Genomic DNA, 14,237 nt, shown 5'->3' on the forward strand with positions numbered 1-14,237 from the left:
TCATTACTTATCATTAGTTGACCTGAACCATGTGTGGTTTGTGTGTGGCTGAAAAGCAAAGACCTCAAAGATCAGAGGAGCTTGGACACTTTATACACTGTGACATTTAGAGCATCACATCACCTCACACCATCGGCAGTATAAGTGTTGGGGAAATGTCTCACTTTGGAGCCATGCTGCAGAGCGACTCTTCATCTTTATATTCGAACCATCCAGCCATCCATCTGGCCGAGGAGGCAGGCTTTGACAGGAGCTCAGGTGGAGGGAACGATGTTGGGGGCAGCAAAGATTGAGGAAAGGTCTGATAGGATGCCTGCTTCCTCTTGGCATCACCTCCCTTAACTCTGGGCTCTTTTCACCTCTTCTTCCTTTTTTTTCTTGTCTGCTTTGCCCACAGGACTCAGTGGAGCGATGGAGGGAAACAGAGCTGAGCCACCTCCACCTGGTCATTATCAGACACACACCTGCTGCCTCTCCACCATGCCTGGTTTCCTTTTGCTTTGACTTTTGCTTTGTTTGAGATTCTTTATCCTCACTTAGCCATGAATGATGTGGAAATCTAGCGTTTGATATTTTTGTAGTCTGAGGGAGACAACTCAAAATGTTTTTGTTTGTTTTCTTTAAAAAAAGCCCTCAATCCCTCTAAATGTGTAATGTTTCTGTGCGTACCATAAACGGTTTCTTTCAACAAGGCAATGCAGACATGTCAAATTATTTATAATCTCTATCTTCTGGAAGACAAACACTTTGCCTTTGTGTGAAGCGCAAGGTGAAACGTGCGAAACCCGTTGTTAGCATCACTCTAAACTCACTCCTAACAACCCTGTGATGACTCCTGTGTGACAGGTTACCATGACTACCTGACAGTGAAGGCACTTTTCCATCCATCTGTGTTGTAGCAATTGCTTCCACCTTGCCCCGCTCTAACCTCAGCCTCTCTTCCTCTCCTTCTCTTCCATCCCTTCTTCCCCCTCCTGCAATACACATGCCATTCACACAGAAAAGAGAGAGGAGAAGGTCGAGGCTGCTGACTTTTTGAAAAGCTTAGGCTACAGAAGTACTGAACTCGTCCAACAAAGGCTGGAGAGAGGGAGCGACAAGCAACAGGGGCTATAAAAAATTCATAGCAAATAGAAAAGCACTGAGAGGCCTACAGTGTGTGAACTGTGCACTGTAAACTTCTCTCTTTGTTGCCTGCCTCTCGCTCTTTCTCTCTGTGTTAAAGTCTTTTTTGCTCTCTACTGGATTCCAGGCTCCCTGACTTTATTGCACAATCTTTACAATAAAAACCACTGCAAGAAACTCAATGTGAAGTTAGTCACACTGCCGGGAAGGAAAATTTCAAATGAATGCCATCATTTACCCTGTACTCGCAGTCACCACCAGGTGAGCAGTGCCATGACTTCAAGTTTAAACAATTAATTTCTAAGTGAGAAGCTTCCATTAATCCAACATGAGCATTTAGTCTCAAAAATACTCTGAAAAATAATAAAACAGCGATATCTTTTGCAGTTTGGTAGAGAGTCATTTTTATGAACTCCTTCCAGAAGCTGATGAATGAGCTCCCAGCAAATGCACACTGTGATGTCTCTAGGAGAGTACATAAAAGCACATCTGAACATTTGGCAGCTGAGCTGGCTGGAGGATGAGCAGAAGCAGCGGAACTGTCGTTTAATTCAGTAATTCAAGCTGCAGTTTGCAGACTGCCCTATGCACTCAGGGTGCAGCTAAGAGATGGTAGGCTAATGAAGAGAAACTACTTCTTCAACCTTTCACTTTCTGCTTGAAATGGTCCTAATCATTAAATTGTCACCATACCATCACATAGCTCAAACACAAAAGCCTGAAACTCTGTTGCAATGCTTAATCTGTCTTTAAATGCAGCTGATGAATGAATAAAATCCATGAATTCCATCCATGATGAAATTCTAAAATCCATGAGTAAGTGTTCATTCTCAAGTCCTCTTGTTGAAAAGGCAGAAACTATCCTACAAGACATACCACACAGCTACAACGCAAAAGCTAGGAGCTTAATAGCTCAGTGAAGATCCAGCATTAAAAGACAGCTCTTTCCTCCTGAAACTCTGCACAACATTACTGTACTAATTATCATGATGTATCTAGTTCAGACCAAGCGGCAACCTCCGGTCTAAGAATATGAGACAATATCGAAGTGCTAAAATCTGATGTTTCTCGAGTGTTCGCTTGAGGCTGGCTCCGTAAGTAAAGGAAATAACATACACACCAAGCCAAAAAAAAGTTGTTTTCAAAGCAGAAATTAACCTTTTTACAGCCTGGTTCAAAAACGTCTCCTGTCTGAGTCGCTAATTTTACAATTGGCACCCACTGGGTGGGTAGGTGGGGGGGGGGGGGGGGGGGGGGGATGGGTTGTTTTTATCCTCATTCAGAGGATATTAAGATCATGAGCTCGTACAATCAGAGGCACAGCTCAGGGTCACGTGACCAACAGGCGCCCTATAGCTGCACGCGAAACCCTTGCCACTACCAATATGGCCGCTATTGCCAATGTGCTTCCTTTTATGTTCAGTAACAGATGGGTGACGTCTGGGAGACGACGTCCATGTTTTATACAGTCTATGGTTCAGATTGATTGTAAACAAAAAATAGCTTATCATGCTTTGCTGCCTGTTTCATATTTAGTTTATGCTGGGCTTTGCTAGCTTTCTGGCCAGAAGCTAGCTTAATTAATGTAAAACAAACTATGACTTGTTGATCCTCAAAGACTTGCTGTAGAAACCCAAAGAGGCAAAAATAAATAATATAAATAAATAGATAAGTAAATTATAGATAAATAAATAAATAAATAAATAAATGAATATGTATTTCAAAATGATGTAGTCTGAAAAGCTCTATTCTTTTATGGCACAGTACATGGCGTGAATTATCTTGTCACTCAGTACAAGCAGTCAGAGGTTGAGAGGTATTGTGCTTTAAAAAAAAAAAAAATCTTTTCATTTTTTTCCCTTTTCTTTTTTTTTTTTTTCTAGAGTATGTGGTCAACATGCAGTGACACAGAGTCATAACAGGCACAGATCTAGTATTTTAAAAGTGTTAGGCGATCTTTATGCATTGACCTCATCATTTCAGCTGGTCTAAAGAAGAACTTCTGCTCCTGAAAAGCAGGTGTTAGGGCTAGCCAATGTTAAGCCATGTAGGAACATAAAACACACAAACCCAGTAAATCTTGACACCCATGGACCAAAACACATGTCCACACAAGGTGTGAGTCAGCACAGTCAAAAAACCAATAGACGGCCTGTTTGAACTTAAGTTGTGTCACATTCATCAGAGAAACAGAAAACAGCTCTCACACAAGAGGTTTGAGATTTCTCACATGGATATAGCCCCATGTGGCACTACATAAAACCCAAAGGTCAATGAGAAATATCTCTTCAGACTGTAAGTAAAGGTTCAAGTCATGCTACATGATGGAAGCAGCAGCATCCTGACAAACACTGTGCTCAGTAACATTTATTAATTAACCCTTTCTCTTATCTCACCACTACAAGCTGGTGAAGAACTGAACCAGCAGTTAAACCTCCGTCTCCCGGTATCTGTCAACTTAACCTGCTCCCACACACACACACACACAATTACAACACACACACACACACACACACACACACACACACACACACACACACACACACACACACACACACACACACACACACACACACACACACACACACACACACACACACACACACACACACACACGCACAGTTACAATACACATACACACACCTTCACCATAGCCTCATCCCTATGGTTAATTAATTGAGCTAATTAAGGGTCCTTGTGTCAGTTCTATTGCCAAGCAATGTCTGTTCCTTATCTCTATCCCACAATGCACTTGATCACAAGCTGCTGTGTTTGAGACGTTCCCAAGAAGTCATTAATTAATTCATGAGCGCTGGGTCGTTAAGACACACCACGACCGTGTGACATCAAAGAGACAGCACTGAATGCACAGAGGATGCTGTTTGTGTCGAGGTGGAGTGAAAGTAGCATGTTCAGAACTACTCAGCTGATCACACATGAAAGGCTGACAGGCAGACTGAATACAGGGGTCAAAGGTCAAAGTTTAGGCTGGATCTTTGAGGGAATTAGAGAGCTTCTGGTGTTCTGTGATAGTCCCTATCAGCATCAGAAATTCACAACTAAATGTGTAATGAGGACATGTTTTAAGCAGATTCACATGTTTGTCTCTGAATAAGAAATAAAAAACTCTTTCCTTTTCATCTGTTCTGTTTTGTTATCTTTAAGGCGCATGCAGTGCAGTGCAGTTTTATCTCCCTCCATTGCTACACGTCCAAGCTCATTACTTAGCATGAACAGGCAGAGTTCTTCTTCTTAATGTTTTGAGAAAACAGCTCTATCAAGAGGCTTTCAAATAATTGGAGAAAATAAAGCAACTGGAAAATATGTACATTTCTATTTGACTTCTTTGTTGTGCCCCCTCAAAGCTTAATGCCACAATAGACCCAAAGAGATTCATTCTTCTCTCTGAGGAACAGCAGCTGCTTTCAAGTCCAGTTCACTGAAGCTGCACGACACAGGGGGAAAAACTGCAGCCAAAGACACATATTTGAAGATGAAACAGGCTGCATTGTGTGTTTGTGAGTGTGTTTGCACATGTGTGTATGTGAGAGGAAGGGAGGGAGAAGTGAGGGAGACTATAGCTATAAGCAACAGTTCGAAAGCATTTATAAATCTGGGGCAGAGGATCAGCGGGAGGAGTTGTGATCAAACTGACTGACAATGCCATGAATGGGAAGTCTTAAAATGACCTCAGTGACCTCCAGACTGCACACAAACCAGTCATGTGAACCCACCGAGAGCTGATAATCAAAAGCATGCATGTGAAAGCTTTTCTGCATACACACATGGATTCAGACGCGTGGAGATTCCCGCACACACAGACTCAGTTGATCTCTCCATACTTGAATGGAGGTGTGAGCTTAATCAAACAGACTGCTCTGGGTCCTGGGGGATTTGACCCATCACCTAGCGGGTAAGACAGGCGAAACAGACAGACCACCTCTCCCACTCACAGCAGGGCATCTCCTCAGGGAGATTTCTGTGTATGTGTGTGTGTGTGTATCTAAGAAGGAGAGGAAGCTCAAAGGTGAGCAAGGTGACACAGGAAAGCCAAGGTAAGCCCACAGTCAGTTCAAGGTCAAAATTTCACAACCAGACTGGAAATTTATGAAATCTGTGAAATGAGTAGGCAAACGATTATTCTTGACAGCTTTGGTCAGAAGCAGCGGGGCAGCACACACCAGATGAGGTTCAAAAGATACTACAGACAAACTCTTTAAATGCTCTGCAACGCTCCATATTGTGAACTCATGTGTTATCAGACATCAGGAAGCTTTAGGTCAGTGGAGCAGGGAATGGATTTTTTTCAGGCCCTGACAGGGAGACGCCGGCCGTAATGGATTCTACCTGTGGGGAAATTAACAAGCCAGTCAGAACAGAGGAGCTTCAGACGGAGCACTTTAACTTCACCTCAGACGCAGAGACGATGATGAATGCTTCACTTAAGGTGTGCTAACTGGCGTGGAGAAGATGACTTGATTTTTACAGGACATTACAAGTGGTAACTCAACTGTAAACACATTATAAAGGATTAATGCCTGTAAGAAGAAGGGGCGTCATTTGAGGGAGACAAGTGAACTACTTGGGACCCAGTAGAACTAGTCTGCTCATTTACATTTCATTTCACAAAAACCTGTGACAGAAACAATCCAAACCCCACAACCTACTTTGAACACATCAGTGATATGTCCTTCAGCAAATGTCCAAACAGACTGACACCTCTGGGCTCATTTTTATATTTATTTCGGCTTCCCATGGACTAGATACCTGGACAATGCACCGTACTTTATGCCAACAAGAACGGAGCTGTCTGTGGTCCTGAAAGCTAATGCTGTAAATCAAGACATGCTAATCTGCCAGTTAACTGCATCTGCAACAGTTTTCATGATCTTTGATCTATCAATTCTGCTCTTACTGCTCACCATAGGGATGGGTACCTTTCACATTTGAAGCGATACGATACTGATGCCCAATACCTGGCAATCGGTACCCGTACTCAACGGTACCACTTTTTGGTACTTTTTTGTGTTTATGTGGTAAAAAATATTAATTTGTTTAATGATAAAATATTAGATTTTTTCAATTTAACATGTTTATTCTTCAATATATAACCTCACAATGCTGTGTTCATGTCCAGCATGAGAAATTGCCTACTCTTCCACTCCGTCACAGTCACAAAGATGCATTTAGGTACCTAAACATGGTACCTTTTGGTTTTACGTGAATCGGTACCCGGTACTTTTGACAGAATTCGGTCGGTACCTATAAATGTACCTAATTCGGTACCCACCCCTAGCTCACCACGGAGCTTTGAGGAGACAGTTCCAAGACAAAGTTTATAGCGACAAACGCTAGAAAAGTAGTAACCGCTGCATTGGCATGATTGGCACTCTCCATGTTTGCTTGGGATTCTCAGCATAGTCCCTAAAGCACCCAAATTGGCGCCTATGTTTGCAGTCATGTTTACAGGACGGCCACTCCCATAGAGAGCAGCAGCAGTGCTGAACTGCCTCCATTTTCTGACAATTTGTCTTATTGTGGACTGGTGAACATAAAGGCTTTTAGAGACTGTTTTGTAACCCTTTCCAGGTTTCCAAATTTGGATAACCCCAAAGGCTTCATATACTTTTTCTTGTAACTGTTTATTTTTTGTTTTGTAAAAGTACAAAACCACCTCTTTAAAGAACACCACGTATACACGTAAAAATGAGGTCAGCGACAAAATCATAGTTTCTGTTTGATCCATGGTGGAAAATCAACACCAAAAGCAACATAAGGCAGACGCTCCTCACAGGAGCTTCAACCTGTCTTACTCAACCTCACATTTACAAGGGATTTACTGACTTGTGTGATTTGGTACTCTGGTACTGCAGGGACTGTGCAGTGGGCTTATCTCTACCCTTTTTAACCACGAGATGCCGTGACAGCGATAAAAAGGTCAGTACCAGGCTGTTGGTAGCTGAACCGACAATAAACTTAAAGGTTCTGTGAAGGTTCTGCAGAGTTACCTCTCACAACACACACAGATTCCTTGAAAGTACAAAGAGGAACTTACTGGAACGTTAACTTTATCTATCCAGTTGGTGTAAGTTGTCAGTTTCCTACCTGGTTAGATTTTTTAAACAGGCTGCAGACCACATCTATGCCAAAAATTCATGCTGCACACTTGTACTTGCCTTCAGGGTTTTTGTATGGTGTGCCTATGTATGACTGTGGTGGGCTGAAGGTTGGCAGCACCTGCTCTGAACACCCACTTCCCACCATCAGACTCACACAGCTTTTTTCTGTGCACCATAAGTTAAGAACTGTGACAAAAACCAAAAGCAGCCATAGCTGCCAGCTTCCCCTTTCCAGGAGAAACTTCACTGTGCACCATATTTAGGTGTCCCGAAGATAGCACTGCCACTCATGGTGCCCCTATTCCACTGTGCAGTTGATGCAACACACATTGACAGTTAGCAAAAGACTTCTCAGCTAAAATAGATTTCCAATTTTGCCGGGTTCAGTGTGTGATAAAACACAGGGCCCTCTTCAATCATGGCAAAGATTAAGACAGAAGGGGGGGCAAATACAGATCATGGCTTTATTAATATGGCAACAGAATTTGCATGCAAGGAGAGGTGGAGGAGGGAGGCAGAGAGGAAAGGGGGGAGAATCGAGCGTCTTGTGCTTTGTAAGGAATTTATCATAATGTTCTCGCTGCAAGATCATTTGCCTCTTGACAGGATCATTACGAGATTCAGTGCTCCCACGACCATTACGCAATTTCAGCGTTCCTCCTCGGATGGAATTTTAATTGAATTAGCCCGGCTGGTTACACATGGTGTGAACGATAACATTTTCTGTCTATCTGGGCTCATTGAATCTGCTGGAGGAGGAGGGGAGAGGAGTGCTTACGCTTCAAGGCAGGCCGAGGAAGAAAGGACAAGGTGGTTTTGGTTCAATCGGATATGCTTTCTTCTCTCTGTTCCTCTATGCCATCTTGTTCAGCAACAATGCATGCCATGGATCCAGGCTCTGTGAGCCTTCTGATGCTGCTGCCGTATTAACACTCAGAGCCACTCTTCCATGTAAGTGCCCATGTAAGCTGAGGGCAGAGCGAGTATGATGTATGGTTGGGGGGTAAACGTGTTAGTATTAACACCTCCGGAGAATAAAAACCTCCACCAGCCACTCAACTACATTCCCATCAGAATGATTAATGATGCAGGTCCTGTTATGAAGGAAGGGAGAGCAAGACGGGAAGCTATCACGCTGCAGGCTGACAAGAGGGTTTCTCTTCACTGTGAACACTGAGAACTGAAAGTCTTTGATAGTAAATGACGCAGCCCATTAAGAGGCTAATTCAGGCTGAGTATCGATTGAAAGATCCTAACAGCGATGCAGATACTACACAAACTTCAGCTGTGTTAAATGACCTGTAAGATGACCAGGTTTAATGGCTATTCAGAAGAGTTTTATGCAACCATGAATTTATAGAATTATTTAAAATGAACTGAATGACTGGACAATACAATTTACTTTAGAAGAAAACATACTTTGCAACAGAAATGTATTTAGTTCATTGGAATTCAATACAATTAGTAAAATTACTCATAAAGGTGATATTATAGAGCTTCCACCCACATTTTATGTTATAAACCACTGACATATGTTAAATACAGAAGTTTAACGCTTCAAAATATTATACTGGGGTATTTTCATTGTGAAGAGTTCTTCAGAAACAACTTATTTGTCATCAAGTAGCTCAGCAACAGCTGGCAGTAGTTTTCAGGAGTGCTAACAAAATCAAAACAAAACATTTGACAATTTAGAGAGCAATTAATGTCAATGATTAAAAAAGTCAAATGTGCCAGAACTCTTTTCATCTAATGGCTGATTCGATATGACATGTTATCTGATTGGCCCTGGTGTCATGTTGGCTATGGTCCTTGGCCCCAGTAAGAGGGCTGGGTAATTATGAACTGACCTATGGCTAAGCCATGGCCCCTTCCACTCACTCAGACAAACAAACTTTCAGTGACAGGCCCTGTGGCAGGTATCACAGTGGAAACATTTTGCAGGAGACCATTGAGTTCTGGAGACCAAAAGATCACATTTCATCCAGAAGTCACCAAAATGGTCTAAAACTACACATTGGAGGGATATATTAATCATTCTGTTGTTGAGTAGGTCGATGAAAAGCTCCAGTTACAAGCCAAAACTTAGATGCTAAAATGATAAAACACGTCTCATTGCCATCATCATCTCAGACTTCTTTTTATTGGAGTAATCTGATAAAGCAGCTCCTCCTCTGTGATGTCAGTTAGTCACATAACCGCCACCGAGGCATACACCCACCAAGAGCCGAGTATAAACGTATAAACTACACATGTTACAGTACCGGTTTGACTCACCACACTGAAGCGTCCTGGGATGATCTGTGTCCGGGTGGATTTTCTTCCTCCTGAGCTGCAGAACCGTCCGGGTCTGACTCGGGGTCCAATACAAAAGGACGTATTCTACACTCTGCCATTTTATTAGTGCTATCAATGCCTTACGGTGAAGTTTTGGCAAACAGCAAACTCGCTCTGTCTGACCCATCCAGTATGGCGATTTTGTAAATACTGCCATGCTACAGAAACCGCCCCCTGGCTCTACCCCCTCCGCCCCTCTGATAGAACTGACCAATCAGAGCACAAAGGGCTGTGACGTTGCGAGGTTACTGGAGGTCATTCTCGAAACGGAGCGTTTCAACGAGCTCTTCAGAATGGCCTAAAATGAGGATATTGCAATATCCTCAATAGCGTTCTCATGAGAACGCTATTGTGGGGCAATGAAGGAACTAAATGACTTGTACTGAGGGCAGAAATGCTTTACAGGCATCCTAGTCTGGCATAGTGAAAAGGAGAAACAAGCATGATATGTCCCCTTAAAAGAGCTTCATATGTGCATTACTTATACTACAAATGACATTCATTCATACAATATGACCAAGTGAAGAAATAAAAACCAAGACTCACATTTTATTTAGCAAAAAATGTTTAATCTCTCCTTGATGTGTGTTTATTTACAAGTAGTAAATCTGCAAAATAGGAAATAACAGAATATTTACACAATGAATGTTAACCTGCAAACTTGTGACAGTCGCTTCAAGATGAAACTCTGCATGTGTCTGTTATTGAAGTAAAAATTCCTCTGCCAGCCTTGTCCCAAATTCATTTGCTTAGTTCTGCCTTGGATTCTGTTTCACTTCGATTTAAAAAAGAAAATAAAAAAAGAGGGCAACTACTGAATAAACCAGAATCAGAAGAAAGCAGAAAAACAGCTAAAACAGAAAACAGGATGGTGCCAGGACTGGGGTTTCATTTTAGCTACTGTGGGCTTTTTGAAAGGTGTGACACAGCACATCTAAACAGCCCAGAATTAAACACGAGATACTTGACTGGGCTGTCTGCTCCCACTGATCGCAGTGAATGTCACTTGTTAATTTGTTGTGAACCAATAGAACGAACACCAGCATGTTTGTCAAACCACAGTCAGCACGTTGTTGTTGTTGTGACATGCGCTAGATCAGCAGCTGATTCCTTTTCCTGGTGACACCAAACCCTCCTCAGATTACAGACATGCTTTAAACCACCAATAAATACAAGTCAATTATCACAGCAAACAGTGCAAAAATGAAAGGCAGATCAGGATGGCTGGGAATATTCCCTAAAAATGGGCCAGCGAAACCAGGTCAATTTAGACGGCAAGTAGCCATGCAAACGATAAACATCCAATTCCCCCCCAGCAGCCATTTAAATCATCCAAATTACAACCAGAATATGACACAAATGGAGCATGAACCTGAGGAAAGACTGAGAATGTTTGAAGTGTCTTTAAAAAGCCTGACAGATCACCGGAGGGGCTTTGCAGCCTGGTTTGGTGTCTCTGTGTGTGCTTCAGCATGGAGCGAGCGGATATGTCCTGTTATAGTTAATCATACTTATCATTCAAATATGTTTGTGAAGTAGACTGAGAATATTTTGCATTCCCTCTCTTCTGGTTACACTTTTAACATAAACTATTCAGTGTAGAGCCAGCATGGTAAATTAAAAGGAGTCATTTGTGACCCAGAATCGGCAGAGTGGTCCCTTAAGACTGATTTAGGCGGATGCAGAGTGAAATACGAAGGCCAGTCACCCTGCTGAACTCTGCTTATATGTTTGCAGCTGTGTGGAGCAAATATCAAATCTTTAAAATGTAAACAAAGAAGCAGATTGATATTAATTTCAGAGTTTGTTCATTTTTTTGGATGGAAAAAAGATTGTTCTGTTTTTTAAAGATAACCTGGCATAAAAGTGAAAGCAACAGCATTGATGATCAGCTTAAAATGACAGCCCTAATGTTTGATAGAAAAACAAGGTACAAGATTTAAAGCAGCAAGTCACATTTCCATTACAAAGACACCGGTGTTCATCTGATGCAACAATTTCATTTGGATCCTTGAGATCAGGAAAATAAAAACCGTTCGGTCAAGTACTTCAACTTCAGGCAAACTAAAGAGAATTCATCTTCTGTGTACCGTAAAGAGGACAATTTACATGTTGAAAATAAAGACATAAAACAAAAATTGAAACAAAAACAACCTGATTACAAAAAATGGCAAACAGCTTTTGTTCATCATGAAAAAGTTTACAATTTACAAATGAAAACATTAACAAAAACATTATACAGACCACAGTTTGGTTTTTCGGCAAGCAGAAAGAAAAAAAAATTAAAACATTTTTCACCACAAAGTCAAAAACCCTGACTTCAAGACTTAAAAAAAAAAAAAATCAAAGAAATCCTCTTAACAGAGCAGTAATAAAAAAAGCTTAAGCCACACATGGCAATAGGCTTGTTTTGAAACAAGAGCTGGAGGCTAAGGGAGGATTACTCCGCCTAATGAACAGAGGTGTCTCGCCTCCATATCTGTCTATCCCCTCCTCCAATAGATAAAAAACTAAGACCCCTGTCTCAAATAGATAGGTTAAAGGTGGAGAGGAACACTCTGTAGATTTTCCTTGCCCTCGTATTCGGGTATTAACATTTTGAAAATGAAAGACAGAAGTGGCTTTAGGCTAAAAACAGCTTTCTCCACTTTGTTTCTCCACTGAGCGGCTCGGCTAAGCTCCACCTGACCTCAGTGTGGCTCCTGTAAACAGCTTCTGAGAGCACAAACACTCTCTAACAGGACTGTGTCAGAAAATTAATGACCCTTCAGGGGATGATGACACAAACTCAGGACCCCAACAGATAGATATGATGGCTGTGTGGTGTCGGGGCTTGAGGGAGTATTTCAGGTAGTGCAATGTAGCTACTTCATTATTCAGTCACTAAACCATGATCCACCAAAGCGTCACTCCTTGAACCAGCCGTGGCACAGGATGCTAACGTGGTCATGATAAAGCAACAATCCTGTGAGAATATATTTGGTTTTATGAAACCAAGAGATTGCACTGATTGACTTAAAAACAGCAACTTCATGTCAACGCCGTGACACCATGAACTGTGCTCACTAGAGAAGAAGGACATCTTTCTGTCGTCTCACTTCACACTTTTTTCAAAAAGGATCTCGTGATGGGTCAAACAAATTCTTTTCAGTCACTAGGCATGTTCATATTCAAAGTCATATGGTAGCACATTCCATCTAACAAAATTTCTTTGCACTAAACAACATTCAAAGAAAACATGGCACAGTACGACTTTTTTGTTTCTTTTTTGTTGTTTTTTCTCTATGTTATTTTTTCTTCTGTACTTGAAATATCAAATCATGTCTTATTGTTGTCTTTTTTCTTGTGTTTGTAGGTTCAAAGTGAAATAGAAGAAAAACAAAACTGTTTTCTCTCTAATCTTGCTTTAAAAACGTAGCTGTATTTATATAATATCTATTTTCCTTTGTAACGTTTCTGTAAATTGTGCAAATTCAGCAGTAATACAAGTGGCGAGAGATCAGAGAGTGGGCAGTTGATTACATTTATACAAAAAGAAAGAAAAACAACAGAAAAACTAACGTCCTTTAAAACTGTGACACTTGTAGCCGTCACACGACCTAGAGGGCGTTTCTCCATTGGCTCATCTTGGATTGGTCCATCCTGCTCATGATGCCATATATGGAGTTCCTGTCCAGACTTCCTTTGTTTCTTTCGTGACCATCACATCTTCACAACAAAACTCCTAAAAGGAAAAAGCAAACAACAAACACCAACATCCACAATAATCTAATGCTGTCAGTCCACGTTTCTCCATGTGTCCAAGTGTGAACAAGTCCGGTGTCCCAGTCTCTCACAGACACCAGCACACACTGAACGGGGCTGCACACAAACACACACATACACATGTAAGCGTACACAGGCCCGCCCATCTCTGCTGAACCCCCCCCACCCCTGTTGTACAGTTTACTGCTTCAGTCTTTTTGCAGTTCGTCTGTCGTATTGTTGGGGGGTTGGAGTGTTTGTCTGTCGTCGGGTGAGAGGAGCGGAGAGGGAGAGACAGATGGAGAGGAGGTGTGAAGAAGAAGAGAAGATGGAGGTGCTGGATGGTCCTCAGCTGGTAAGGGCCATTGTGTCGATGACCTGCTCCAGCTTGCTCCTCAGTCTCTGTCTCCTCGCCTGCTCGTCTCGCTCCAACGCCGACAAGATCTGAAACACAGAGGAGGGAGAAGGTCAGGGGGGCATTACGGCTCCAAAACATGGACTTATCTGTCTTTAACAATGATGTCAGAGGTCCCCAACACCAGACCTGGCTTCTTCATTATTGATACATAGTTCTCTCTTGTGAAAAACAAGGATTTCAATAATGAAGGATTCATGAAAAATAAAGATGAGGTATAAAACTTTAGAGAGGTCTAAAATTACCCATAGCAGCAGTCATTCATCTGATTAACTTAAGTCATATTCTGAGATCTGCAGCTAATATTTCAGAAACACCCACTATCTATTATCTCCAGCCTTTTCACGTCAGTTTTACCACAGCGTGGTTTAAGTCGATCAAACGCCAAGCCCTCAGTGTGGTTTTTTTACATTGTAAAACTGAAGATATCAGGCAGGTTGGAAAAATTAATTTCACATACATTTATATATAATATACATTTATATACAATACATGTT

The 14,237-nt window shown here is 41.7% G+C and overlaps 1 protein-coding gene across 4 annotated transcripts in view; it reads right to left on the minus strand.

Annotated features, from left to right (window-relative positions):
• Positions 1-10,156: 10,156 nt before the first annotated feature.
• The window catches only part of plxna1b (plexin A1b), a 219,433-nt gene continuing 215,352 nt past the window's right edge, over positions 10,157-14,237 (minus strand). For all 4 annotated transcript variants that reach the window (XM_074679135.1, XM_074679116.1, XM_074679125.1 and 1 more), the window contains exon 32: positions 10,157-13,769. In XM_074679135.1, the coding sequence (XP_074535236.1) occupies positions 13,674-13,769 (96 nt within the window). In that variant the 3' untranslated portion in view covers positions 10,157-13,673. The remainder of the gene's footprint in view (positions 13,770-14,237) is intronic.

Source organism: Halichoeres trimaculatus, unplaced genomic scaffold (assembly GCF_033239565.1).
Source record: "Halichoeres trimaculatus isolate MK-OKI-2021-1 unplaced genomic scaffold, fHalTri1.1 fHalTri1_scaffold_1, whole genome shotgun sequence".
Taxonomy (NCBI): domain Eukaryota; kingdom Metazoa; phylum Chordata; class Actinopteri; order Labriformes; family Labridae; genus Halichoeres; species Halichoeres trimaculatus.